This window comes from Notolepis coatsorum (assembly GCF_963971535.1).
Source record: "Notolepis coatsorum genome assembly, chromosome: 18".
Taxonomy (NCBI): Eukaryota; Metazoa; Chordata; class Actinopteri; order Aulopiformes; family Paralepididae; genus Notolepis; species Notolepis coatsorum.
The window spans coordinates 48,764,169-48,790,384 of record NC_140182.1 but is presented as its reverse complement, the minus strand read 5'-3'; the positions used below and the strand labels follow the sequence as shown (position 1 = coordinate 48,790,384).

General features: G+C 44.2%; 3 protein-coding genes across 3 annotated transcripts in view; 2 read left to right on the top strand and 1 right to left on the bottom strand.

Annotated features, from left to right (window-relative positions):
- Positions 1-307: 307 nt before the first annotated feature.
- stoml1 (stomatin (EPB72)-like 1) lies at positions 308-6,426 on the top strand. Its single transcript, XM_084334748.1, has 7 exons — positions 308-673; positions 1,072-1,178; positions 1,298-1,447; positions 1,740-1,943; positions 2,601-2,811; positions 4,006-4,215; positions 5,143-6,426. Exons 1-7 carry the CDS (start codon positions 493-495, stop codon positions 5,337-5,339), a joined length of 1,260 nt encoding a protein of 419 aa, XP_084190874.1. The 5' UTR covers positions 308-492; the 3' UTR covers positions 5,340-6,426.
- Positions 6,427-11,358: 4,932 nt separating this feature from the next.
- On the top strand, positions 11,359-20,275 carry LOC311245356 (cholesterol side-chain cleavage enzyme, mitochondrial-like; the record flags this gene model as incomplete). The annotated part of the gene is made up of 9 exons (XM_084335199.1): positions 11,359-11,633; positions 13,013-13,168; positions 14,475-14,674; positions 15,068-15,271; positions 16,047-16,210; positions 16,338-16,504; positions 17,659-17,737; positions 18,602-18,793; positions 20,144-20,275. The coding sequence occupies 9 exons, from the start codon at positions 11,359-11,361 to the stop codon at positions 20,273-20,275; spliced, it is 1,569 nt and encodes a 522-aa protein (XP_084191325.1).
- Positions 20,276-21,931: 1,656 nt separating this feature from the next.
- The window catches only part of ccdc33 (coiled-coil domain containing 33), a gene marked incomplete at both ends in the record, with an annotated part of 174,978 nt that continues 170,693 nt past the window's right edge, over positions 21,932-26,216 (bottom strand). The window contains 4 exons of the mRNA XM_084335198.1: positions 21,932-21,994; positions 22,133-22,249; positions 22,343-22,435; positions 24,706-24,863. Of these exons, the coding sequence (XP_084191324.1) occupies positions 21,932-21,994; positions 22,133-22,249; positions 22,343-22,435; positions 24,706-24,863 (431 nt within the window). The remainder of the gene's footprint in view (positions 21,995-22,132; positions 22,250-22,342; positions 22,436-24,705; positions 24,864-26,216) is intronic.

The window sequence follows — 26,216 nt, the reverse complement described above, 5'->3', positions numbered from 1 at the left end:
GGTTTGTTGTTTTGTGTGTTATGGGGTTGAATGGATTGTACAGTAGGTGGCGGTATGCGGCTTTTGTGGTCGCAATCTGCCATTATACCCAGTGAAGAAGAAGGTTATTGTGGAATGGTGTGTGCAGTAGGTGGCGGTGTGCGGCTTTTGTGCTCGCGACCCGCCATAATTTTGTTTCTACAGTGCTCTCACTGTCATGTGGAGGGCGGCAATACCGTAGATATGTGCTATATGGGCAATACGCCTAGATGCGTAGTCCGCCGGAAATGTACACGAAGAAGAAGAAGAAGATCTTAGCTACCCGGAAGAAAGTGCACTTTGAGGTTGTTTTCATTTCTCAATAGCAAGCCAACGTTATTTAGGTAATTCGTTGACTTTGTTTTGCAATGCAACTTTTACTGACGATTTGATAGGCCAAGACCTATAAAATGGATGACTTGTTTTTTAAGAAGAAATATAGTTTGGTGCTAGCGTTAGGTTAAGACAGTCCCCATGACAACAATGTTTGGGAAATCGTCCGGCTATCACTATGAGTCCCTTCCACAGGGGGACTCGAACGCTATTCCAAGAAATCCTGGATTATTTGTGGCGACGGAGAGTTTTGTACAATCCAAACAGTACAAAGGACATTCATTTGACTACATCCCTAAAATCACTGACAACGACTTCAGTGGTACGTAATGACCTACCATTACCAATGAAGTTTCTTCGGATACTGTATACTTTTTTTATGATCTCTTTTTACTACAGTTCTGTATATCTGTATGTCATAAATGTGATGTCTGATTAATTGAAAATGGGGGGCATGCATCCTCTTAGCAGTTGTTTTGTATTGAGCCGTACTGTATTGTACCCATTCTGCAATGTTAATTCAATATGTTTTCAATCAATCAATCAATCAATGTTAGTTGACTGTGACTGTGTGTTGTGGTCACAGTCAGACTCATTCGTCAGCTTGCACAGACATACATGCATAATAATAATGTTATAATGTTTGGCCAAGTAGCTCAGTGGCTAATCCATAATACATTTACTCAATTTCAATTGATTTATAAGTGTTCCTTCTCACAGATTCTTCCCAAGGGTGGCTGTCCTGGATTTGCAACCTGGTTGTCATTTTCATAGTTTACATCTGCACCTTTATAACCTTTCCTATATCAGGATGGTTTGTGCTGAAGGTAAATAATCTACTCCGTCTTGCATTTAGTTACCACTCACCTTTTTAGACAAGTTTTGTATTGCATTCTGTTTTTCTTTTGTATCATTAGATTTGTTATCATTGACTCTGCCTCTCTAGACGGTGCCTAACTACCAGAGGATAGTGGTGTTTCGCCTGGGTCGGATTTGTCCTCCAAAGGGTCCAGGAGTTGTGCTTGTGCTACCCCTTATAGACCAGTGGCAGAGAGTAGACTTACGCACCCGCGCTTTCAACATCCCTCCCTGTCAGGTACACCAGCATTATGTCACCATTACATTGCTACATTCAGTTGTGATGGTTAGACAACACGTTGAAGTCCTCAAACGCTTAAAAAAACATAGGAAATGTGTGGTCAGCACAGCAGTAATTATATTATCAGCCAGCTGGACAAGAAGTGAATTCAGTGGATTACAAAGCCCTTGACACCGCTGCTTCGCGACCACCAAGTACCTCCTGGCTGCAAATCCTTGAGCAAAGCCTTAGGCTACCAGTATCATTAGTAAAGACATGACCTAGTCTTTTACTACACTCTGCCGTGCAGGTAACTACTCAGGATGGCGGCATGGTGTCGGTGGGAGCAGACATCCAGTTCAGGATCTGGAACCCGGTCATGTCAGTGGTGTCGGTCCAGGACCTCAACGCCTCCACAAGACTCACAGCGCAGAAGGCCATGACCCACAGCCTGGGCAAGAAGACCGTCAGGGAGATCCAGACCGAGAGACTCAAACTGGGGGAATATCTTGGGGTGAGAACAGTATCCACTACTTGATATATTGACTATAACACACTCATGCCGCACACACCCACTTATGGCCAAAAGGAAAGGCCACTTTAAATTAGTATAACAACAGTAACAGTGTATTGCACTACCAAAGCTACCTAGCATGTCCTATATGCTCTGTAAATATTTTTTATGTACAGATACCGAGATGTCACACCATGTTACCTGTTACCTGTTTATTGCACAATGTTGTTTTTATTGGATTCTATTATATGTTGTACCACTGTATTGCACATCGTTGCGGGCAAGACCACCCGCATTTCATTGTATACTTGTATGCCGTGACAAATAAAACTCTTGACTTGACTATAAGATATATGCCGGTTAGGGTACAGACCCTCAACTGCACCTTGTGTATACGGTTTATCTTTCTAATATTTTTATATTCAGAGTTAATTATATTGTTTACACCGTTTATTCTTCTCATATTTTTATATTCAGATAGTTTTATTGCCTATTGTCTTTCTTCCATTACCCTGCCCATACCTGTACCCCCCCCCCCCCTCCCCCGTGCTGCTATGACGCCCTGAATTTCCCCAAGGGGATCAATTAAGGAACATCTTATCTTTGACATTATCAGGTAATAAAGTCAAATCTACATCCTTTCTTCACCGTCCACAGGTGGACATCAATGACATGACTCGGCCCTGGGGCCTGGAGGTGGACAGGGTTGAGCTGACAGTGGGATCTGTACTAAAGGCCCCGGAGGGAGGCTCCTCGGGAACCCTCATCATGCCTCCCTCTGTGCCTGGACTGGAGGGCCTTACCGGTCCCATTCAGCAGCTGGCTATGCACTTCCTGGGTCAGGCTGGGCTTCCACAGCCTCAGAAAGGTACTGCAATATACAGAAAATGTACCAATACCGATATTTATGAATCTCTTACCGACCTAATTTTGCCTATATATCAGTATGTTATGTAAATGCATTCCTCTGGTGCATAGGTTGTTTAATTTTGTGTCCCTTTAATTCAACTGAATGTACATCAATCACTTGTTGACACTTGAGGGCCAAGATGATGGAGATTGTGGTATTTGTGTGCTGGTGTTTAAAATCTTTTATTATAGTTTATTTTATTACCAGGTACCAAGGTTAATGTGATAATACTGTGACATAGATTTCAGGTCATACAGCCTGTCTCTCGTCTGCTGTGTGTACCCATATGTAACTGCCAAGTAATACAGTGTATCTAATATACATATGCCTTGTGTGTCCTCAAGAGGACAGTGTAACTATATCTAATCTATATGTAATAGAGCAATAGGCTACTCAAGGGACGTGTTGGCACAGGGTGAATGAAAGTGGTAGTGCGCAGAGAAGAGTCACGGGAAGATGACTGGTCAGGGTTGAAGACAGGAGAGAGTTCCACTTTACAAATCATATGCATTATCTCAGTCTTAAATGCAAATTAGATACGTTAAATATCTCTTACCAAATAAAATCAATCAATCCAAAGGTTTCATTAATTCATCACAGTATATCTGCACATTATATTATGTTCATAATATTCATGATATTCCAGTCCATTCCTGTAAAAAGAAAAAATACCTGCTTGTCAAACAAAAGGAATTCCCATTCTAAGCACACTCGACCATCCCTTGGATTCGCTCAGTCCAGAGGCTGCTTGCCGACAGGTAATGTGAAACGCAGTCTGTTTAGGTGCTCACGTTTCACGTGACGCACAGAATCGGATCAGAGTCTCCGTGATGAAGTGGTGCGGTGTGTGGCGACTTGTGATCATCAAGCCAGGTGAGTTCCAGAGCGCGTCTCCTGACGGCTTTATAAGCATCCGTTCCCCGTCAGGTGCGAGCGTACATCAGCGCGCATTAAAGGGCCAGTTCGGAATTTTACAGCAGTCTTTTTTACACTATCTTGTGTGTCCTCAGAGGACAGTGTAACCATATCTAATCTATATCTCGTTGTGTGTCCTCAGGACAGTGTAACTATATCTAATCTATATCTTGTTGCATGTCCTCAGGACAGTGTAACTACTGTATATCTAATCTATATCTCGTTGTGTGTTCTCAGAGGACAGTGTAACATTCACAGATGAAATGAGCACTGCTGCTCCTACTCCTCCTCCTGCTGTGTCCAGGCCCTGCTCTGTGGAGGAGCTGCTCGGGGTGGTCAAGCTGCTGCTGTCAGACTCTTTGGTCAGCCAGGTGGGGGCCTGCTTCCAATTCCACGTCAGCTCAGAGGACGGACAACACAAGAGCTACTATGTGGATTTGAGCCAAGGTGATTATTTATTTATAGGTGAAAAGACTTGGGGATGTGTTTATAACACCTTGCCAGAGGCCTGTTCCACAAATGCCTCTTGCTCAAGCGTATACTTGTGTGCCACCATTAATTTAGCGGCATTTCTAAGCTAAATCTATGTTATTGAGGTACGGAACATGGACACAAAAAGCCCCTCCTTGGATGCTCCAGTGGCCATGGCTGATTTATAGCTTGTGATCTTCCTAAATTCTGCTCCCCACAACCTTGGCATTCATTTGTGGCAGCTTGAATTCCACCCTCTCTGTTGCTGTTTTAACCTCTGTAGCTATTCTCTCCTCTCTGTAGCTATTCTCTCCTCTCTGTCGCTGTTTTCACCTCTTTGTAGCTGTTCCCACCTCTCTATAGCTGTTCTCACCTCTCTGTAGCTGTCCTCACCTCTCTGTAGCTGTCCTCATCTCTCTGTAGCTGTCCTCACCTCTCTGTAGCTGTCCTCACCTCTCTGTAGCTCTCCTCACCTCTCTGTAGCTGTCCTCACCTTTCTGTAGCTGTCCTCACCTCTCTGTAGCTGTCCTCACCTCTCTGTAGCTGTCCTCATCTCTCTGTAGCTGTCCTCACCTCTCTGTAGCTGTCCTCATCTCTCTGTAGCTGTCCTCACCTCTCTGTAGCTGTCCTCATCTCTCTGTAGCTGTCCTCACCTCTCTGTAGCTGTCCTCACCTCTCTGTAGCTGTCCTCACCTCTCTGTAGCTGTCCTCACCTCTCTGTAGCTGTCCTCACCTCTCTGTAGCTGTCCTCACCTCTCTGTAGCTGTTCTCACCTCTCTGTAGCTGTCCTCACCTCTCTGTAGCTGTCCTCATCTCTCTGTAGCTGTCCTCACCTCTGGTGTGTGTGTGTGTGTGTGTGTGTGTGTGTGTGTGTGTGTGTGTGTGTGTATATATATATTGCAGGCAGTGGTACAGCGGGTACTGGGTCCCCACTCCTGGAGCCAGATGTCACTCTGAGTATGAGTGACGGGGACCTGCTGGCCATGTTCGAAGGCAGCTTGCGGCCTTTTGCTGCCTACACCAGTGGGAGACTGAAGGTACAAGGAGACCTGAAGACTGCTATGAAGTTGGAGGAACTCATAAAGCTACTAAGGCAGTAGTTACTTGTTGTGCCTCTGATGAAGAACATAATGAGGTCAAACTGTTTGATTGCAAGTAACCTAACATTGCAGTTGCTTAGCCTTGATGTCATGCCTTCATATCTTGGATAACAGTATCAGGGATGCTAACTTGATGAAACCACCACTTTGAATCCAAAATAGGTCCTTTGTATGATTGCTGTAGATCCAATGACTTTTCTCAACTCAATGCTGATCTAAATACTGTACACCTGGGCATGCCTGGGGACAGAGCTGGGAATGAAAACAGAACCACTTGTTCCGAATTGTCCAACAATGATGCACTCTAACCATGTGATTGTGTCTGTCTGAATCATAGGTCTGGATGGCATGGAGTTAGCTCAGTTAACCTGCAAACACTCCTACTTTCTCTGGGTTTCTACCTGATTTTAATACTTTCTCCTGCTGTGCTTTTGTTTAGCCCTTTCTTCTGTTAATCTACTGTATTCAGAGCAATGCTGCCTTCAAGTGGAACTTGTGAGTTTGTGGTCTCGACGTGGGAAGTCAAGTACACAATATGCTTTGGATAAAAGCGCTATATAAATACACCATTTAGTAGATTCATTCAACAGACTAAATGAGACGGTCCTTATTTAGAATTGATCCTATTTATTTACAACCACAGAAGCCACAGTAATCTTACAAGTAGCCCAATGCACTATTATGAAAAGTAGGCCTACAGGAGCCTTTGGCAGGTGAGCCAAAAGGCTAGTCCCTGGCTGTAAGACTATTGTAATGGAGGACAAATATATTATTTCACATTAAACATATTCAGACAAATGTAATTTTAACTTTATACTGATTTTCTTTATACTACAATATATTTACTCAAGTGTGTGCCTATTTATTCCACATTTAAACTTGAAGTGGGGTCCGCTTATTTGTCACCTTTTTCACTCCTGATATAGTTTGCATCCCTGGGTATGTACTGAGTATGTACCGTATAGGTGCATAAAATATTTGTACATGTGTGAAGTGATGATGTGGTTGCAGTTTTTTATTTGATGTGCAGTAATTTATTTATTTTTATTGTATGTTCTATAAATCTTATTTATAAGATTTAATTTCAGCATTTCCTCCTACATTTCCTCCAATACTTTACAATGTTATACCTTAAACATCTTTTCAACAATGATGAAAAGGACTAAATGTTACAGCCAAGAGCAAATTGCATTTGATGTCCAGTCATATTGCTGTTGTAAATCAATATGTACATGTTATGGTTATTGTCATTTTGCACATTTCCAGGGATATATGTAGCCTACATTTCCCATCTCAACGGTAAACGTGAGAGGAAAATGTAAAAGTAAGCTCCCAAGCACTGGAATACACAAACGTCATGTAGAATGCATACTTTTACTTTAGATATTTAAGTACATTCAATAGGAAATACTTTTCTACTTTTACTGAAGTTGAATGGAGGACTTTTACTTTTACCAGAGTACTAATTTATCTGGGTATTTAAACTTTTTTTTAAAGGCACTGTGTACTTCTTCCACCACTTGGGTCATCTTACAGAAATCAGTTTAGAACTTACCGTATGCACCTTTTTGTTATAGGCCACTCCCACACACTTGACCTTGAATTTCAGCCTCCTAGGTTGAAAACTGACCGCTAGAGGGTGGGGAATTTTGTGGACCGACCTACCAATACAGCTGCTGGCCGCAGCTAGAAATGAAAAGAAAGTTATGGGTGTGTGTACAGTATGTACGCATAGGTGCATGGGCATGAAACCTAACTAGATAAGCTATCCCCCAGCCTAACGGGGTGCATTGATGTTTTGATGAATAACAAACAAATGAGGATATCAGCCACCAAATGTTCGCCATATTTCAGCAAGTGGTGTCTATTTTAGGTTCGGGGCGGCATGACATCTCCAGTGAGGTTAAGGTTGGGGTTAAAGGTGCACTTCACCAAAAAAAACTGCTGATTTATTTTTCACATAATCTCACACACGTCCTAAAACTCTAAACAGTTTTGCACACATTATTTTAGTTTGGTAGTAGTAAATTACTTTGAATATGGCCACCAGTGATGTCACTTGTGTTAATTACAGCTCCATGAAATGATAAGGTAGCGGTCCCTATAAGACAATATATTGCAATTTTTTCATCTACATAATTTCATCAAACTGAATATGTGCAAAACTGTTTCGAGTTTTTGGATTTGTGTGAGATTATGTGAAAAATAAATCAGTTTTTAGGTGAAGTGCCCCTTTAAGGTGAGGGTCAAGTTTATAAACAAATGTGTATAAGAACATGTGGAGAATGAAATGGAATTAGGATATAGTTTTGACTATTACAGCCTCATTAACAGAGTATTTGCCTAAGAGAATCATATTTACTGACCTGATGGGGAATTGATTGATTGATTGATTGATTGATTGATTGAAAACTTTATTAACAGATTCCAGAATGGGTACAGTACAGCTCAATACACACAATTGTTAAGGGGATGCAGACCAGAGAAAGACTTTCGTCTTGTTTACATCAGGGTCCCCCATTTTCAATTCATCAGGACATATATGACATACAGATGGACAGTACTGCTACATCTATACATTTATGACATACCAGATTTGCAAATACAGTACTGTTTGTGATACAAAAAGAGTCCAGAAAAGAGAGTATATACATTTGGCGTAAAAACTACATTGGAGGAGGTTGGGGGGGGGGGGGGGGGGGCACACACTGTACAACTGTACAAGCAAAACTGTACATTGGAATATTGACAAAACCATACTTTGTCATTTACTGTACATTGGAGGGGGTTGGGTTAGGACATTTACAGGGGCCAGTTTCGAATTGCAGTCTCCCGTAGGTGTTCTTTGAGAGTGGTTTTGAAAGTGGGTAGTGATTCACACATTCCTTTACAGCTTTGGGTAGGGCGTTCCACATTACATTTACATTTAGTCATTTAGCTGACGCTTTTATCCAAAGCGACTTACATGTTCTGTACGACAAGCCATCAGGAAGGGCACAACTCTATCAGCTGAGCAACAATGTTCATCAAAGTGTTGAGTGCTACAGTGTAGGTTAGTTTATTAGGACAAGTGCATGACAGTACGGTTAGTTAGGGTTAGTTTTTTTTATTTTTTATTCAGATAATGGTTAAAGAAGTGCGTCTTTAGTCGACGGCGAAAGATTGGACGTGTTTCGGCTGTCCTAACTGGGGTGGGTAGTTCATTCCACCATTGTGGGGCAAGGACTGAGAATAGGCGACTTCTCTTTGATGACCCTCCCGGAGCTTGGATAGGAGTAGGTCTGAGGCGGCCAGAAGATGCAGAGCATAGGGGTCTTGAGGGTGTGTAGTTAGAGACCATTGACCAGAGGTCGGCGGGAGCGGTTCCCTTTGCCGCATGGTATGCTAGGTCGAGGGCCTTGAAGCGGATTCGTGCAGCAATGGGGAGCCAGTGCAGGTCCCTAAGAAGTGGGGTGACATGGGCCGACTTCGGTAGGTTTGAGATCAGGCGGGCCGCTGCGTTCTGAATGAGTTGAAGAGGCTTAGTGGCAGTGGCCGGGAGGCCAGCGAGCAGTGCGTTGCAGTAGTCGAGGCGGGAGATGACTGTTGATTGGACGAGGAGTTGGGCTTCTTTTGTCAGGAAGGGGTGGATCCTTCTGACGTTGCTCAGGAGGAATCGTCAGGTTCTGGTTGTCGCTGCGATGTGAGCAGAGAAGTTCAACTGGTCGTCGAGGACAACACCAAGGTTCTTGGCGGTCGGGGACGCGGTCACAGCTGCATTCTCGACTGTGATGGAAAGGTCGGTCAGGGCGGAGGATTTGGCCGGCAGGTGGAGCAATTCTGTTTTGCTTAGGTTCAGTTTGAGGTGGTTGGTCGTCATCCATGCGGAGATGTCGGACAGACAGGCCGAGATCCGCTCATTGACGTGGCATAATTGCGAAACGTGTTTAGTCCCTTGTTTGAGCCGAATCTGGGTTTAACATGATTTGTGGAGCTCCCTCTGGTGTTGTGATCGTGGTATTCACTGACCTTTGGGAAGTATTTTGACATGTACATGGGTACCTTGGTCGTGTATAGTGTATCTTGTAGACCAGGCCCATTGCAAGTTGCTGTACTCTGTCGTCTACTCTAAGCCACTCTAAGAATGTGCAGAGACTATATCCCAGGCAATGTGCAAAATCACTTTTCTCACATTTACTGTAACATATTTATTCGATGCCACCACTACTCACTTCTAATATATTCCTAATAAAAATCGATGTGTTTGGAATGCCGCTTTTCATTTAGTTTTGCCGGTAATTGAACTTCACTACATGACATCGTCTCTGTGTATTTTAAACAGCCTTCTCTCCTTTTGGCCTTGTCTTCCTTCGCAAATCAAATTAAATGAAACGGTTTACATAGAAAACACTCTTGAGGTCTTCAGAACCGGGACAGTGTTTAACAGCCTGTTTCAGCTGCTGAGGTCAGGCAGACGCCTGCAAATCTCAGCTACTAGGACAGAGCGGTTTAGGCTCAGCTTCTTCCCCCAGGCCATCAGAGCCATGAACAATGTACATTGAGTGCTCAGAACATTGAACTGTCCACACACAAGCACACATGAACACACACACGACACGCACACTGTGCACGCTCACACACGAGCAGCCACTTAACACTTTAACATGAGCGGGCACACACTCATGTCGCACACACGCACACTTATGGCCAAAGGAAAGGTCACTTTAAATTAGAATAACAGGAACAGTGTATTGCACTACCAAAGCTAACTAGCATGTCACACATGCGCTGTAAATAACTATGTACAGATACCGAGATGTCACTCCATGTTACCTGCTATCTGTTACTGCACAATGTTGTTTCTTCTTTTGATTCTATTATATGTACCACTGTATTGCACATCGTTGCGGGCAAGACCACCCGCATTTCATTGTATACCTGTATGCCGTGACAATTAAAACTCTTGACTTGACTTGAACAGAGGAATGCAGGAGGTTTTCTGGAAGTTGAATGAATGAATGAAAGATTTTTATTTTCGAACAAGTATAAAAACAAAAAGATATCTGTTCATTTGACATACAAAAGATAATAAAAAAGACAACAAAAAGAGAAACAAACAAATCATAGTTTACCCTGTTCGAAAAAGGAGTAGGAAGAAGTATACACTTCCTACCCCTTTTTAACTATCACAAATGATAATTTAATCTATTGTTAATTATATGTATACAATCCAATCCAATACATTTATCATTTATGCACACAAAAATGCGACTCGTCCCTCGCCGGGTGCTCACCTGGCTACTTGTCTTTGCATGACAATGGCTCAGGTCGTCAGAGACCTGAGCTCAGAGATGGAACTAGCAGCCGTTTTCCCTGTGGTCCTAGTGCCGCATCACATCACTGTTTATTATCGTGTAACATTGTTTTGGACGGTAAAAAAGTGCGGGGGACAATAACTGCCTCTGAAACCGTGTCCCCCCCCCATAATTACGCCCCTGTGCCCCCTAGCTCCTGGAATGAACTCCAACAGTCCTTAAAGCTTGAGATTCTCCCCTCTGTTGCAGAGTTTAAAACCTTGATCTCTAACCTTTGTCAATGAAGTTGTACGTGTTTTAATGTATTTTTATCCTTGCTCTTTGCCTCGTCTTGTTGTCCTATTGTTATGATTGTATATGTCGTGTGATTTTATGTGCTTTTTTCTTTTGCTTATTTCTGTATGTACAGTACACTCAACCTGACTGTAAATGAGGGACACCTCAGTTGCCTTTTGAGTTTAAATAAAGTTTTGAAATTAAATGAAAGGAATATAATACCACAGTTCAGGATAGATTGCAGAATATTCAGCTGCTAAAAACAGTCCCAATGGTACCATACACTTGTTATGGTACATTATATTATATTAGGCAGTTAGGTTTTGAGCAAAGAGCCTTGAATGGGGGTAGGGAGGGAGGCTGACTGTTAAGACCAGCCCCCTGGTGTTTCACCAGACGTCCCTGGGAGAAGAGTTGCCACAGCAGAGGCAGCGACATTAGGTGACAGGATGACCAGGTGGAGCGTGTGGCGCAGCCCGATGACTCAGACCCTGACCCGGTCAGATGGACCGGCAGCATCCGGCTTGCGTTACAGCGGCAGTGTGTCAGCAGTCAGGACGGTGGACCCAGAGGGCAGCGCCCCAGTGAGACCCTTCAACCAGATCCCAGGGCGCTGGCAGAGTGGAGTGGTCGCCAATCTCTACCACATCCAGAAGCTGGGCGGCCTCAAGAACTTCCACCGCATCATGGTGCACAACTTCAACACCTTCGGGCCCATTTACAGGTACGGAAAACAGAGGAACGAGACCTCGTACGGCCTGGAAGACCAGGGCATGAGAGCCTCATGCGAGGATGGGCAACTGCCTCTGTCATGCAAATTATATCATTTCAGTCTATCCCCTGAGACAAAACATTTAACTCTGACCTTGCATTATGTCACTAGTCTGGTTTTGCGGAGAAACATATCTCCCTCATAGAAACAGATCCAGCTTTCCCGTGATTAGTAGAAAAAGTATTGTTGAAGCTGTTTTCTTATCAATGTTGGACTATGGTGATGTGATTTATAGGCATGCTGCATCTTCAACTCTTAAACCTCTGGTCTATCATTCTGAGATTTATTACTGGTGACAGATATGACTGTGTCCTTTATGAAAAGGTTGGATGGCCTCTGGTTGAAAGGCGTAACTATCATTGGTATTTGTTTATTTATATAAGTCCTTATTGGTAAACGTCTCCCTTACATCACAACACTGTTGGAATGGAATCTTGGAAATTATTCTACATTTTCAAATGACTGGTTGGTTCTTAGGGTTCCTTGAGTTTGCTCTGGACTAGGAGAAACAGCTTTTTCCTTTGATGCTTCCAACACCTGGAATGCCCTCCAACTGACGCTGAATTATTAACTATTAAAGAAACTTGAAACTTGAAACTTGAAGCTGGTTTTTGAAGGATACTTGGCTCATAATGCCAGCAGATGGCACTATTACAAACAAGGCAACAGATGATTCATCACAATAACCACAGTCAATGGCAAAAGGGTTTTCTTTGCAGTACAGTCACAGAAAATGCATTTCTGAGAAAATATACTTAACCAACTTCATATATGTAACTAAGCCCTAGGTGGCTTTTTGATGTTGTAAATAAAATGGTGGGGACTGGACAGAACATTTAAAGTCTTTTAAGAATGTGAAATATTTCCAAATGAAACTGGATGTTCTGTTAAGATATTCTTTTATTGATATTACAGTACATAATGTACATCCATGGGAACGAGGTAGCAAGACCAAAATATGTTTTTTCACTTCATGGTCATTTTAACATGAGTATGTTTTGCCATGTAAGCAAATATATTGTCTGGTCTGTTCTTTTGAACAAAAAGTATTTAAAAGTATCTCCGACCACTGTGTGTCGATTTGTAACCGTCATAGCTTTGTTGTGCCTATATGTATGAATTTGCTGATAAATTGTGTCTTTGTTTTGTAAGCTTGCCGTCGTTGTAAATGAGGGTAACCTCAGTGTCTTGAAATGTTGAAATAAAGGTTTGAAATGAAATTTTAAATCTAAAGACATACTTTGTTTACTTAAAAATGCACCTCTGACCAAGAAGTGAGGCTGAATTGTTTTATTGCAAGTAAACACAGTTGATTTCTTTGTGTACAACAGGGAGAAAATAGGTATTTATAAGAGTGTGAATATCATCAAACCTGAGGACGCAGCTATCCTGTTCAAAGCAGAGGGCCGTTATCCTAAAAGACTAAGAGTAGAACCCTGGACATCATACAGAGACTACAGGAACCGCAAATATGGAGTCTTGCTCAAGTATGTATTGATTATATATTGATTATTAGCCTATTCAACATGTATAAATATCGCTGGATCATTGTTTTGAGATATTTTTCCAAAATGTCTGCAAAAGAAATGTGTAGTGTAGATCTGTTATGGTTACTTTGAAACCACTCACCATATTACAGACACTTCAGGAAAAAAAGTGATTATAGATACAAACATTTTCTATAATAAAACTTAATGAAATAATGGAAGTTAATTGTGGAATTGGAAGCAATTTAGAATACAATTACATTGAATAAATCATCTGACATGTTTGGACCAGCTGGTCTTCATCAAGGCACAACAAAGGTGCTACAGGTTCACTCTTTATCTATACAGGACTCATCATCTACTGGGCACCTGTGATGGTGAGTCTCCTATAAATAAAGGGTGAACCTATCAGTTACTAGTAGTTACTTTGAAAAAAAAACATTTTGTACAAGTTTATGGACTTTCAAATGTTAAGCCTGCCAACTTCCAAGAGGATGTAATCAGAGCCAGTATAACTGGACCACATACTATTAACATAACCTTTAGAGGTCAATGGATCGAGGTTTCAATTCTCCCAAGCACTGGAATATACAAACGTCATATAAAATGTCTACTTTTACTTTTGATACTTAAGTACATTCATTTACATTTACATTTACATTTAGTCATTTAGCTGACGCTTTTATCCAAAGCGACTTACAAGTTCTGTACGACAAGCCATCAGGAAGGGCACAACTCTATCAGCTGAGTAACAATGTTCGTCAAAGTGTTGAGTGCTACAGTGTAGGTTAGTTTATTAGGACAAGTGCATGACAGTATGGTTAGTTAGGGTTAGATAATTTTTTTTTTTTTTTAAATTCAGATAATGGTTGACATTCGACACTAGAGGCTTGACATGCACTAGAGCACCAGCATGTCACTTATCCGATCAGGTGCATTCCATGTGGAGAAATGGGAAGTAGGGAGGGGTTACATGCCTGCCACATAAATTCATTAATCAATAATTTTTTTGAGGGAAAAGCTACTTTTATTCCGTACATTTATTATCTTTTTTTTAATATCTTTTTTTTAAGAAGAAGATTACTCTACATAACATTTGTATCTATAGCACCTTTAAGTAGAATCTTTACCAGAGTACTATTTTATCTGGGTATTTCTCTTGCTTCAGTTAATAAACTGTGTACTTCTTCCACCACTGCTAAACGCATTATGTTGGAGATTACAACTTGGCTGGTATATAATGGATTCAGTTTTAAAAGTAACCTTCCCAACCCTGTTAGTAAGCTTGCCTCAAATCTTCCAACAGGGATGGGGAGGACTGGCGATCCAACAGGGTGATTCTTAACAAAGAGGTGATCTCCCCTAAGGTGCAGGGGAACTTTGTGCCCCTGCTGGACGAAGTGGGCCAGGATTTCGTGGAGAGAGTTCATAAAAAGATAGAGAGAAGTGGCCAGAACAAGTGGACCACCGACCTGTCTCATGAGCTCTTCAAATATGCCCTGGAATGTAAGCTTAGCCTTCTTTTAATTGTTTTCAGAAGGTTCGGACTATAACATATGACGTATATCATGCCAGTTAGGGTATAGACCCTGATCTGCACCTGTTTATTTTTAAAGTTAATTATATTATTTACACCATTTATTTTCTTCTCATATTTGTATATTCAGATTAAATTGTATTGCCTATATTTATGTATTTCTTCTATTACCCTGGCCATACCTGTACCTACCCTCCTCCATGCTGCTATGGCGCACACATTACCCCAAGGGGATCAATAAAGGAATATCTTATCTCATCTTAATAAAGATAAGATAATTTCATCTTTCTGTCCACGTTTGGAACCGGTAGATGCGTTTCCCGGGCTTACCTAGCACCTCACCTGTGCTCTGTCCTCTGCAGCGGTGAGCTCCGTGTTGTACGGTGAGCGGCTGGGCTTGATGCAGGACTACATCGACCCAGAGGCCCAGCGCTTCATCGACTGCATCACCCTCATGTTCAAGACCACCTCTCCCATGCTGTACATCTCCCCCCGCCTGCTGAGGTGGGCCGGGGCCAAGGTGTGGCGGGACCACGTTGAGGCTTGGGACGGCATCTTCAGCCACGGTAGGCCTGCGCTGGTCAGAGGGAGTAAAAGAGAAAAAGATTCAACATAATTAGTGGAACACTGAGATTGTTTTTCGGTGCGACGGTGGCTCGGGAGGTAGAGCAGTCGCCTGGTAATCCGGAGGTTCCCGGTTCGATTCACGCTCCTCCCAGGCAGTGTGTCGAAGTGTCCTTGAGCAAGACACATTAACCCCTAACTGCTCCCGATGAGCAGGTTGGCACCTTGCATGGTTGCCTCCGCCGTCGGTGTGTGAATGTGTGACATTTCGTGGGGTGGCGTGGCTCAGGGGTAGAGCGGGTCGTCCAATGATCGAAGGGTTGGTGGTTCGAATCCCGCTCAAGCCCATGTCCATCCCACTGCCGTTGTGTCCTTGGGCAAGACACTTAACCTACTTGCCTTGTATGAATGTGTATGCATGTGAATGAATGTTGGTGGTGGTCGGAGGGGCCGTAGGCGATGATTATTCGCCACGCTTCCGTGAGTCTGCCTCAGGGCAGCTCTGGCTGCAATTGTAGCTTACCACCACCGGTATGACTGTGTATGAGCGAATAATGGACTCTGTAAGCGCTCTGGGGTCTCTGGGGTGTCACGAAGAGCGCTATATAAATCGAATCCATTATTATTATTATTATTATTATTATTATTAGTGAATGGGTCAAATGTGAGGAACAAACTGTAAAGCGCTTTGGATAAAAGCGATATATAAATGCACCATTTACCATTTGTTTCTTTATTATCATTACATGTTTCCGGGATGGTCCTGTTGCTCCTCAGCGGACCGCTGTATTCAGAACATCTACAGGCGCTTACGACAGGAGACGGGAGACAGCTCGGAGAAATACCCAGGGGTCCTGGCGAGTCTGCTCATGCTAGACAAGCTGTCCATTGAAGACATCAAGGCCAGCATCACCGAGTTGATGGCGGGGGGAGTGGACACGGTACAGACACATGAGCAACGGTCTCACCACTCAGGACATAAAACACTGTTCATACATATTATGAACAGTATATTCAGCAGTGATTAACTCATAGTACACTGTCTGTGTGTCTGTGTGTGTGTTTCAGACCTCTGTAACTCTGTTGTGGACGCTGTACGAGTTGGCCAAACACCCAAACCTCCAGGAGGAGCTGAGGTCAGAGGTCACCGCCGCCAGGGCTGCTTCTCAGGGCGACGTGCAGGAGATGCTCAAGAGGATCCCGCTGGTAAAAGGAGCCCTGAAGGAATCACTGAGGTGAGGAACACGACAGCAATACTCCAGACAGACTATGGACCCAACCCAACCCAACCACAAACGGTTCCAGCTGATGCCGTCCATCAAACGGTGCCACAGCCTCAAGGGCCGGACCAGCAGACTGGAACAGGAACAGGTTCCCCTCCTGGCAGTCAGGCTCATGAACAAATAACACTAACAGCCTGCTATTTGCCTGCCCACTACACACACACACACACACACACACACACACACACACACACACACACACACACACACACACACCATTATCACTGTACTTTTGTATTATATTTTATACAGCATTATATTTTTAAAGCTCATTCAAAGCTGTTTTTATGCTGCTATTTTATGCTACTTCTATTACTTTTTATTATATTACCATTGATGCTGTATGGTTGAGGAACCAAGACCAAATACTTTCACTCTCTTGCATAAGTTGCATAAAAACTGCAGCCTCCTGGATTGACATATTGACATATAGTTATTTTGGTCCATATGTCCACCCAGTTTGCTCATACTCTTTCTTGTACAATTATTTTTGTACAAATCAATACCTACTTTTTGTACTGTTGTTGACATTTGGTCACTTAGCAAAGTAATCATATCATAATGAACTGGGAGGTTGCTGCCATCTTTATGCAAATGGTCCGCTTAATGTAAAATACTCAAAAGGATTCAGTCTGTGAAATTGGTTACTAGATTTGTTCAAAAGAACAGACCAGACAATATATTTGCTTACATGGCAAAACATACTCATGTTAAAATGACCATGAAGTGAAAAAACATATTTTGGTCTTGCTACCTCGTTCCCATGGATGTACATTATGTACTGTAATATCAATAAAAGAATATCTTAACAGAACATCCAGTTTCATTTGGAAATATTTCACATTCTTAAAAGACTTTAAATGTTCTGTCCAGTCCCCACCATTTTATTTACAACATCAAAAAGCCACCTAGGGCTTAGTTACATAATGAAGTTGGTTAAGTATATTTTCTCAGAAATGCATTTTCTGTGACTGTACTGCAAAGAAAACCCTTTTGCCATTGACTGTGGTTATTGTGATGAATCATCTGTTGCCTTGTTTGTAATAGTGCCATCTGCTGGCATTATGAGCCAAGTATCCTTCAAAATGTTTGTTTTCATCCCACAGGCTACATCCTATTGCAGTCAGTTTGCAGAGACACACAACAGAAGACATAACTATTCAAAACTATCACATTCCATCTGGGGTAAGAGGCAAATAAGGCCTTTAGCACATTGTTTGTGTGGCTTGAGTGCCGTTTCACAAATGTTCTGAAATAGATGGAGATTTGTTAACCAGGCACAGATGTGGGGATTATATTAGATTACATTACATTAGAGTAGATTACATTACATTAGAGTAGATTACATTAGATTGCATTACATTAGATTATATTACATTAGATTAGAGTAGATTACATTATATTAGATTAGAGTAGATTAGATCAGAGTAGATTAGAGTAGATTATATTATATCAGATCAGATTAGATTAAAATGTTTTGTCATCATAAAGCACAAGTACAGTACAACGAAAACAAGTTTGGCATCCAACCAGAGTGCAAATGTAACAGTAAAGTGCAATAGTAATATACAATGTACAGGTGAATAAACTAGATTTAAAATATATAAATTGGTACTAATCAGATGCATGTACAATGTTATAGTGTACAGTGATACAGGTATAAAGACACTATGGTAGTAGTAAGTCATACTGGCCAGCGGCGTAACTAGTAAGAGTAGATGGGGATATGTACAGGTCAGATATAGATATAGTATCTACAGATATGTAAAAAGGATTATATGCAGGTATATACAGACAGATGTGGATAAATATATATATACATGGTAAATATAAATAAATATATACAGTATATACAGCATTATTGTACATGCTATCATACAGTTATATGGGTTATATGCAGGTGTATAAATAGGTATATAGAAGGGATTATACGCACGTATATTCAAACATATATGGAAATATAGAAATATATATATGGTAAATAAATATATAAAAATGTATATACTGTGTATACAGCATTCACTTGCTTGCTTGTGTGTGTGTGCTCAGACCCTGGTCCAGCTGGGGTTATATGCGATGGGAAGAGACCCAGAGGTGTTCCCTGGGCCAGAACAGTACCAGCCGTCCCGCTGGCTGCGGACAGAGAAGCACTACTTCAGGAGCCTGGGCTTCGGCTTCGGGCCGCGGCAGTGTCTGGGACGCAGGATAGCGGAGACAGAGATGCAGCTCTTCCTCATTCATGTGAGACGCTGATCCTCTTCTCTCGAGTTCCAACTGAATAAATAAAAAAGACAAGACCAGGGGCCGTCCTCAACTATTAGTCAGAGGACTTTGTCACTGAATCGATGCGTCAAGTTAATTGACAAATCTGTTACATTTTGTGTTCAAATGTTTTGTTACTCACCCGGCGTTCACAGGTCTTGTGGATCCATTCCACATTACTGGGAACAATGAAGCCATAACGATTAATGTAAAGATAATGCTAACTTTATCTCAATTACAAGCGATCCGGACAACATATGGTTAATATTAGCCATTTACCTCTGCTAGATCACATTTATCAATAAAAGTTCTATATTTTTTTGTGATAAAATGACAGTAAAAAAAAAAATTCTTCACATAAAATGAGTCGAGGCCAATGAGTCTTAGGTTAAAAAAAAAACCTAGTCATTGTATCATTTCTCTTTTAGTAAACATCGAAAACAGGTCCCACAGACCTGAACACCACACAAGGGTTAAATCTAGTATTTACGAGAGATGTGCTCATAATATTTGAGGACATAAAGGAATTCAGCATGAGATAAAGCATAATAAAATTAATAATCGACTAAATGGTCATGGTCCATGCCCAGTTCTTTTTGTCACAAATTGTTATTTTTGTCATATTTTGCCATTTACTGAATTACAACAGCAAAACCTTTCTGAAAACAAGTGACACATAAGAGGTTAACATGGAATTCAATTGTGGTTTATTTGGCATTTTCCTACACTGACTGTGAAAGCCTATGGCAGTGGTGAATCTACACCTTCTTTCCCCTTTTTTTTTAAATCAGTAATGGTAAAGATTTATGAAAAATAATTTTACTGTTTTTGTAAGGCAAAAAATTACTTTGGACTAGGGATGTCCGATATTATCGGCCTACCGATATTATCGGCCGATATCGGCATTAAAATGTGATATCGGAAAATATCGGTATCGGTTTTCAATTTCTTTTCTTTTCTTTTTTTTTTTTTTTACATTTCTATAACCTTTATTTACCCAGGCAAGCAAGTAAGAACAAATTCTGATTTTATTTATTGTCAAAAGTATGCATAATGTTGTGTTAATTCCACAACAAGAGATATGTAATGTTAATTACCTGAAATTATTTCATTTTTTGGGGGGGGGGGGGAAACCCTGCATATATCGGTATCGGTTGATATCGGTATCGGAAATTAAGAGTTGGACAATATCGGTATATCGGTATCGGTAAAAAAGCCAATATCGAGCATCCCTACTTTGGACCAATATGTCAAAACACTGGTATCAGTATCTTAACTTTGTTTTTGCCTTTTATCCACCTTGTATTCTGTCCTTGTTTTCTGTTACAGATGCTGGAGAATTTCCGTGTGGAGAAGCAGCGGCATGTGGAGGTGAGGAGCACCTTCGAGCTCATCCTGCTGCCAGAGAAGCCCATCATGTTGACCCTGAGAGCTTTAACCCAGAGAAGCCCATCATGTTGACCTTTAACCCAGAGAATCCCATCATGTTGACCTTTAACCCAGAGAAGCCCATCATGTTGACCTTTAACCCAGAGAAGCCCATCATGTTGACCTTTAACCCAGAGAAGCCCATCCTGCTGCCAGAGAAGCCCATCATGTTGACCCTGAGACCTTTAACCCAGAGAAGCCCATCATGTTGACCCTGAGACCTTTAACCCAGAGAAGCCCATCATGTTGACCCTGAGACCTTTAACCCAGAGAAGCCCATCATGTTGACCTTTAACCCAGAGAATCCCATCCTGCTGCCAGAGAAGACCATCATGTTGACCCTGAGACCTTTAACCCAGCAGTGTTTCCCCTAGGATTTTTTTCAGGGGGGGTGGTAGGTCCCCAAAACTACTAGTGTTTTCGCGGGGCGCGCGTGTCACGGATACGTGGTGTCAACAGTGTCGTCATAGACGTGCGCAGTAAGGCGGTTGTTAGTATCGGTGCATTTCTCTACACTGAGCTGAAATTAAACGATTGCACATAAATTAGGTAAATAAATATTAACAAGGTGATTGATTGAATGAAAATTGTATTAACAGATTGCAGAATGGGTACAATACAGTACGGCTCAATACACACAATTGTTAAGGGTTGCAGACCAGAGAAAGACTTTCGTCTTGTTTACATCAGGGTCCCCCATTTTCAATTCATAATGAATTGTAAGTAAGGGTGCAATTAGCACCGTGCAATCCATTCTTTGTGGATCTAGCCCTGAGACTTGTTACGCGTGATGCTAGTCAGTCTCGGAGTTGTCTCGGAATGGATTTTTAGCTTTTTTCTGCGTCTCCGTAGACCGTGCTGCACCACCGTTTTAATGTCTTAGTGAAGATTGATTTATATGAAAACCGATTTATGTATAATTTAGCTAGCTCGCCAACGTTACTGTGATTAAAGCGAACTTAAAAAAATATATATAACATTTTTGTAAACATTTTAAATTATAAAAAAAAAGATTATTATACTTTTTTCTGGAGGGACGGGGCGTCCCGTTGGCGGGGCGGGCCGCCCCGCCAATGCAATGGTAGGGGAAACACTGCCCAGAGAAGCCCATCATGTTGACCTTTAACCCAGAGAAGCCCATCCTGCTGCCAGAGAAGACCATCATGTTGACCCTGAGACCTTTAACCCGGAGAAGCCCATCATGTTGACATAGAGAAGACCATCATGTTGACCCAGAGACCATCATGTTGACCTTTAACCCAGAGGAGACCATCATGTTGACCCTGAGAGCTTTACACCACAAACAGTGACAGAGCAGCTCAGAGCATATGGTGGCATGCATACAAATCCAGAAGGACCTTGTTTACTGCAGACCTAATGGACAATCCAATAATATAAGTCATGATGGAAACTGGACAGTCTACTACACACTGAGTACAGCGTGTATTTGCACAGTGCTGTGACAGCATGTGTAAGTGGCAAAAAGATTACAATACAGGGAAACATGTCATCCATATGAACTACAGATAACGCATGAAGCCAACTGAATACAGGGTATGCTGCTTTCAGATATTTATTACATCTAAAACAACTACATCAAAATGTATAATTGTTCAAATGAAATAAAGAAAATCCAAGAAGAAATGACTGGCCCCATTACAACTGAACCATGGCCTCAGGTCAGCAGGGTCATTTAACAGGCTTCTGCTGCCTGTACCGGCTCTGCTCTCCCGGGGGATCAGACACAACCCTCTGCGGGAGACGGAAGACATAGTCAAAAGTGCATCAGTCAATGACAAAATTACTCACTACCTTTCAAGATGAATGACATACATGCATGAGATGAATGTGTTTATTCCATTAGACATTGGAAAGCCACACCCTACTGACCAGGGGCGGGTTGTGGAGGATCGTGGTCGACGTTCGAGCGAAGCCGTGCTTGTATTCACTTAGGCTGGTCAACATGCTCTGTCTCTGTCTTCCCCAGCGTTTAGAGTTCTCCTCCAGCTGTAGGACACACACACAGACATGCCTCTGAGTTGCCACTGACGTGTGTCAACCCTTTAAAGATGGCTTGTGCCTCTGTATTTTCATTCCTACCTGAGTCTCCAGTGTGTGTATTTGTGCTTCGGCCTTCTCCAGCTTACTCAGTAAACTCAGCCTCTCCTTGTCGGGGAGAGGTGGGTCTCGTGTCTAAGAGGGGAGTCACATGTCAGTTTCCAACCAAAGTTATTTATTTTCGAGTGGGAAAAACGAAGGTTATCCTATAACCCTAGTTATATGAGTATAGCGAGCACTCTGCTCTATTGGAACTGTCCCTTTAATCATATGCTATCATGAAAACTTTCAACCACATGTACGCACACCCACACCTGCCTGGCCACGCCCACATCCACTCACACATAAGCGGGGCCATGGCCATACTACCAGCTCCTTCCCCAGTCTTTCACCGCCGAAACAGAAGACACATGGGGTTCTCAGTGAGTCCGAGCAGAGCGCTCGCTATACTCATATAACTAGGGTTATAGGATAACCTTCGTTATATTTCGTATAGCTTTGCGCTCTGCTCTATTGGAACACAAGAGCGGAGCAGAGCGGAAAGCCCGACAGATGTACCCGCTGAGGTCCCCTACAACCATCAGAATAACGGGGAGGATCCGGGCCCCCCCGCCTCCCCTAGTGAGGGACGGGAGGGAGACCGGACCCGACTGTGCGAAGAGGGAACAGTACCTCAAACGCACAGGGTGAGCAGACCGTGGGACTCACCTTCGAATACTACTCGGTCGCGCATCCCGCACGCCACCAGGGAACGGACGTGAAGCAAAAAACCCATGTCACAGCCCCCAACATCGCGGGGTCGGGGTCAAAAAGCCCCGACCCCGTGGCAAGGCCGTAGCAGCGGGGCGCGGACGAGGCCCCAGCCCCAAGCCACATCCCAGGGGCCAGTACCCCCCGAAAAAGGGGCCTGGTGAGGTCAACGAGGCTGCGGCATCGAGACCCCTCCAGACGGTCACACCACCCCCCACATCGCCAGCGTATCGGACAGGGCCTACAATAGGTGAAGGCCCTTCTCCACCTGGCACGCCGCTCTGAAGCGCTCCAAGGAGGCTTCCCCCCCACAATGTCGTGGGGCCAGCTGGCGCACCGGGGAGACAACCCTCCAAGGAGGTTGATCCCTCAATCCAGGCCGACAGGTCTTAACAAGAGCAGAACTCGACCTGCGCCCGGAGCACTGCAAACTAGACAGGCGCCTAAGGGGCTAACTGTAAGAACAGTATCCCGGCGGAAAGGGTGTTCGGTATGCCGTGCACCATGTCACAATCTCATGGGGTCACGAACCTCGCAGAGTCGGAGTTAGCCAACTCAGCCAGCGAACAGATTCCACCACGAACCCTGACTCCGCCAATTTATTAATCCCGCGGGGGCGAGGTTCAGAGAAAGAGTTTGACACAATTGGCAGACGTCATGAAACATGCGGGGGCATACTCTCGGGCAGCCGGGGTCAGACCCGGGCTCAACCGGAGAGTCGACTCTGCTACCAACACACTGGGGAGACAACCACCCCCCTATGTTTATTAACAGAAAATGGTTGCTCCCTTAACCCATTAAGAAACCCCGGAAACATAACTGCGCGTATACACAGGCTATACAATGCAGTTCAAGGCGTTTCAGGTTTAAAAAGGGTTAACCCAGGCCAACAGGTCAACGAGGGCAAGGCCCGACCTGGGCCTGGAGGACCGGGACCTACACAGGGATGCATAGAGGAGTTGACAGAAGCAGCCTCCCCGACAGCCCCCTCCCATCCCCGGTTTAGCAGGGAGAGAGGGGTGAAAACGAATGGAGAAGGACCAACCCACCTAACATTGTGCAAAAAGGTATAACATAGTATGGACCAATGCACACCACTGTTAAGGGCAACTCGTAGTGGCATCTATATGACACACACATTCATGACATCAACCCCTGTGACGTCCGGCCCGCCCTGGCATTTTCCCCCCGGAAAAGCCCAGGGTCCTTCGGGGTACCAGAACTTGTCTGCGCCCCGGCGGACAACGGGTTAAATCCGGTCCGGCGCAACCAGGACAAGTCCTGTGCCCTTGTCACGCCGCCGCCCCCAGTCCTAAGAGGGGGGTAGGTATGCGTGTCGATCCAAAACATCACAGAGGGCGCCACCAAGATGGTCAGTACGCGAACGCACCGCTCCCGGTGGCCCACATAACGGGCGTGAAACCCCCCTGCCAATGTTTGATCTACTCTGTCATCTCCCCCCGGAGATGTACGCGAGTCCTCGAGTCTAACCTAGTGCACTGGCGCTCGGTAGAGATAAAAATCTCCTTCCCAGCCGACCGCTTCTTAGGAGGGACCCTTCATGTTATTAACCAAAATCATTATGGGGAGGGGGGGGGGGGGGGGGGGAGTGGGGCAGAAGGGGTAATGTGTCCTACTTTCTCGGAGCTCATTACCTGTACCCCCGGGCGCAGGACGACTGGCCGCAACAATGGTGGTCCCCCCGTTGACGAGGCCTCTTGCTGGCGGGGCCAGTAGTGGTTACGGCTGGAGTCCTGCTCCGGCGTTTTGCCCATATCCTGCGGCCGGCTGTGATGCAGGCTGACGACATCTTCTGCCAGAGACGACGCCAAATCAGAGTGTCCAGGGCCCGCTATCTCCCCGCGGCTATCGCTAACGGTTAGCAACAAGCTAACGGCTAGCTCTTACAGGCCAACCGTTAGCTACCGGCTAATGGCCAGCTACCGGCTAATGGCCAGCTACCGGCTAACGGCTAGCTACCGGCCAGTGGTTAGCTACAGGCTAACGGCTAGCTACTGAAGCTGCGTAAGGTGGAGAATAGCAATGCAGGCCTGGTCACTCCAGATAGCCAACTGCCTAGCCCAAAGAAAAGGCAGATAACGCTTGCCTCCCTCACAGAACGGCGTTGCCAGAGATACAGTGGCGTCGGCAGCGGAGCCCCCTAAGCTCGGGGACAAAAAACATGCAAGCTCGTATCCCTCGCGGCGGGAGGCTCAACCCACTTTCTCTTTCTGATAGGCGGGGGCCAACGTCCAGTGCGGATGGCAGTAGGGCGTCCCGTCTCGGAGGTGGGACTTGAACCCAGACTCGGAGAATGGGGCTCCCAGGAAAACAAAGCACACTCTGCCCGAGGGGAGAGAGCTCTGTCTTCTTGGGGCGTCAAACAAGAACTCCCCGCCCCCTCCATGCAATCCTAATTGTCCATCGGATGCCACAGGCTAACGGCTAGCTACAAGCTAACGCCAGCTACTGTAGCTGTATTGGACGCGATGGAGAGGTAACAGAGGAATCCTCGCCTAGAGCCGGCTGTTCTGCGGGGCCATATGCCTGAGCAGCCGACCTCGCACAACTGACACATCCGTTTAGACCGTCCGCCCCCGCCGCTCACCGCCAATTGACGTGAGCAAGCAGAGGCGGAGAGCCCGCGCCGCAAGACACCACCCAACAGAGACGCCGTCGGACCAGCCGACTGCCTCCCGCGGCAATAGTATCCAGCTGCACAGCTGGAGAGCAACGCTGGCGGGGGAACTGCCCAGCGACGCGCACTCCCCTCTGGGCACCGCTGAGGCTCACCTGCCTGCCACAAATGTGGAGTAGGAAAGCCCCACTATGCCCTGAGGAAGCCCGAATGTGAAGCGCCGGTGGAGGTCAGAATAATCCTCTAGACTCTCCGGTGGTGACGACATTATTCTGTCTTTCTCCCGTAAATTAGTGAGAGAGGGAAAAACAAAAGACAATGCCAACACAGCTCCTATAACTAACTAACTACTTCAGCACTTGATCTGAAGGGGTGCCCTGCACGTACTTCCAGGTGGTGAAAGTAGGGAAGGAGCTGGTAGTATGGCCATGGCCCCGCTTATGTGTGAGCGGATGTGGGCGTGGCCAGGCAGGTGTGGGGGTGCGTGCATGTGGTTGAAAGTTTTCATGATAGCATATGATTAAAGGG

Coding starts and splice junctions, on each gene's coding strand:
- stoml1 (XM_084334748.1), top strand. CDS start 493: ATGACAACAATGTTTGGGAAATCGTCCGGCTATCACTATGAGTCCCTT. Junction 1,179..1,297: donor CAGGATGGTTTGTGCTGAAG/GTAAATAATCTA, acceptor CTGCCTCTCTAG/ACGGTGCCTAACTACCAGAG. Junction 1,944..2,600: donor AACTGGGGGAATATCTTGGG/GTGAGAACAGTA, acceptor CACCGTCCACAG/GTGGACATCAATGACATGAC.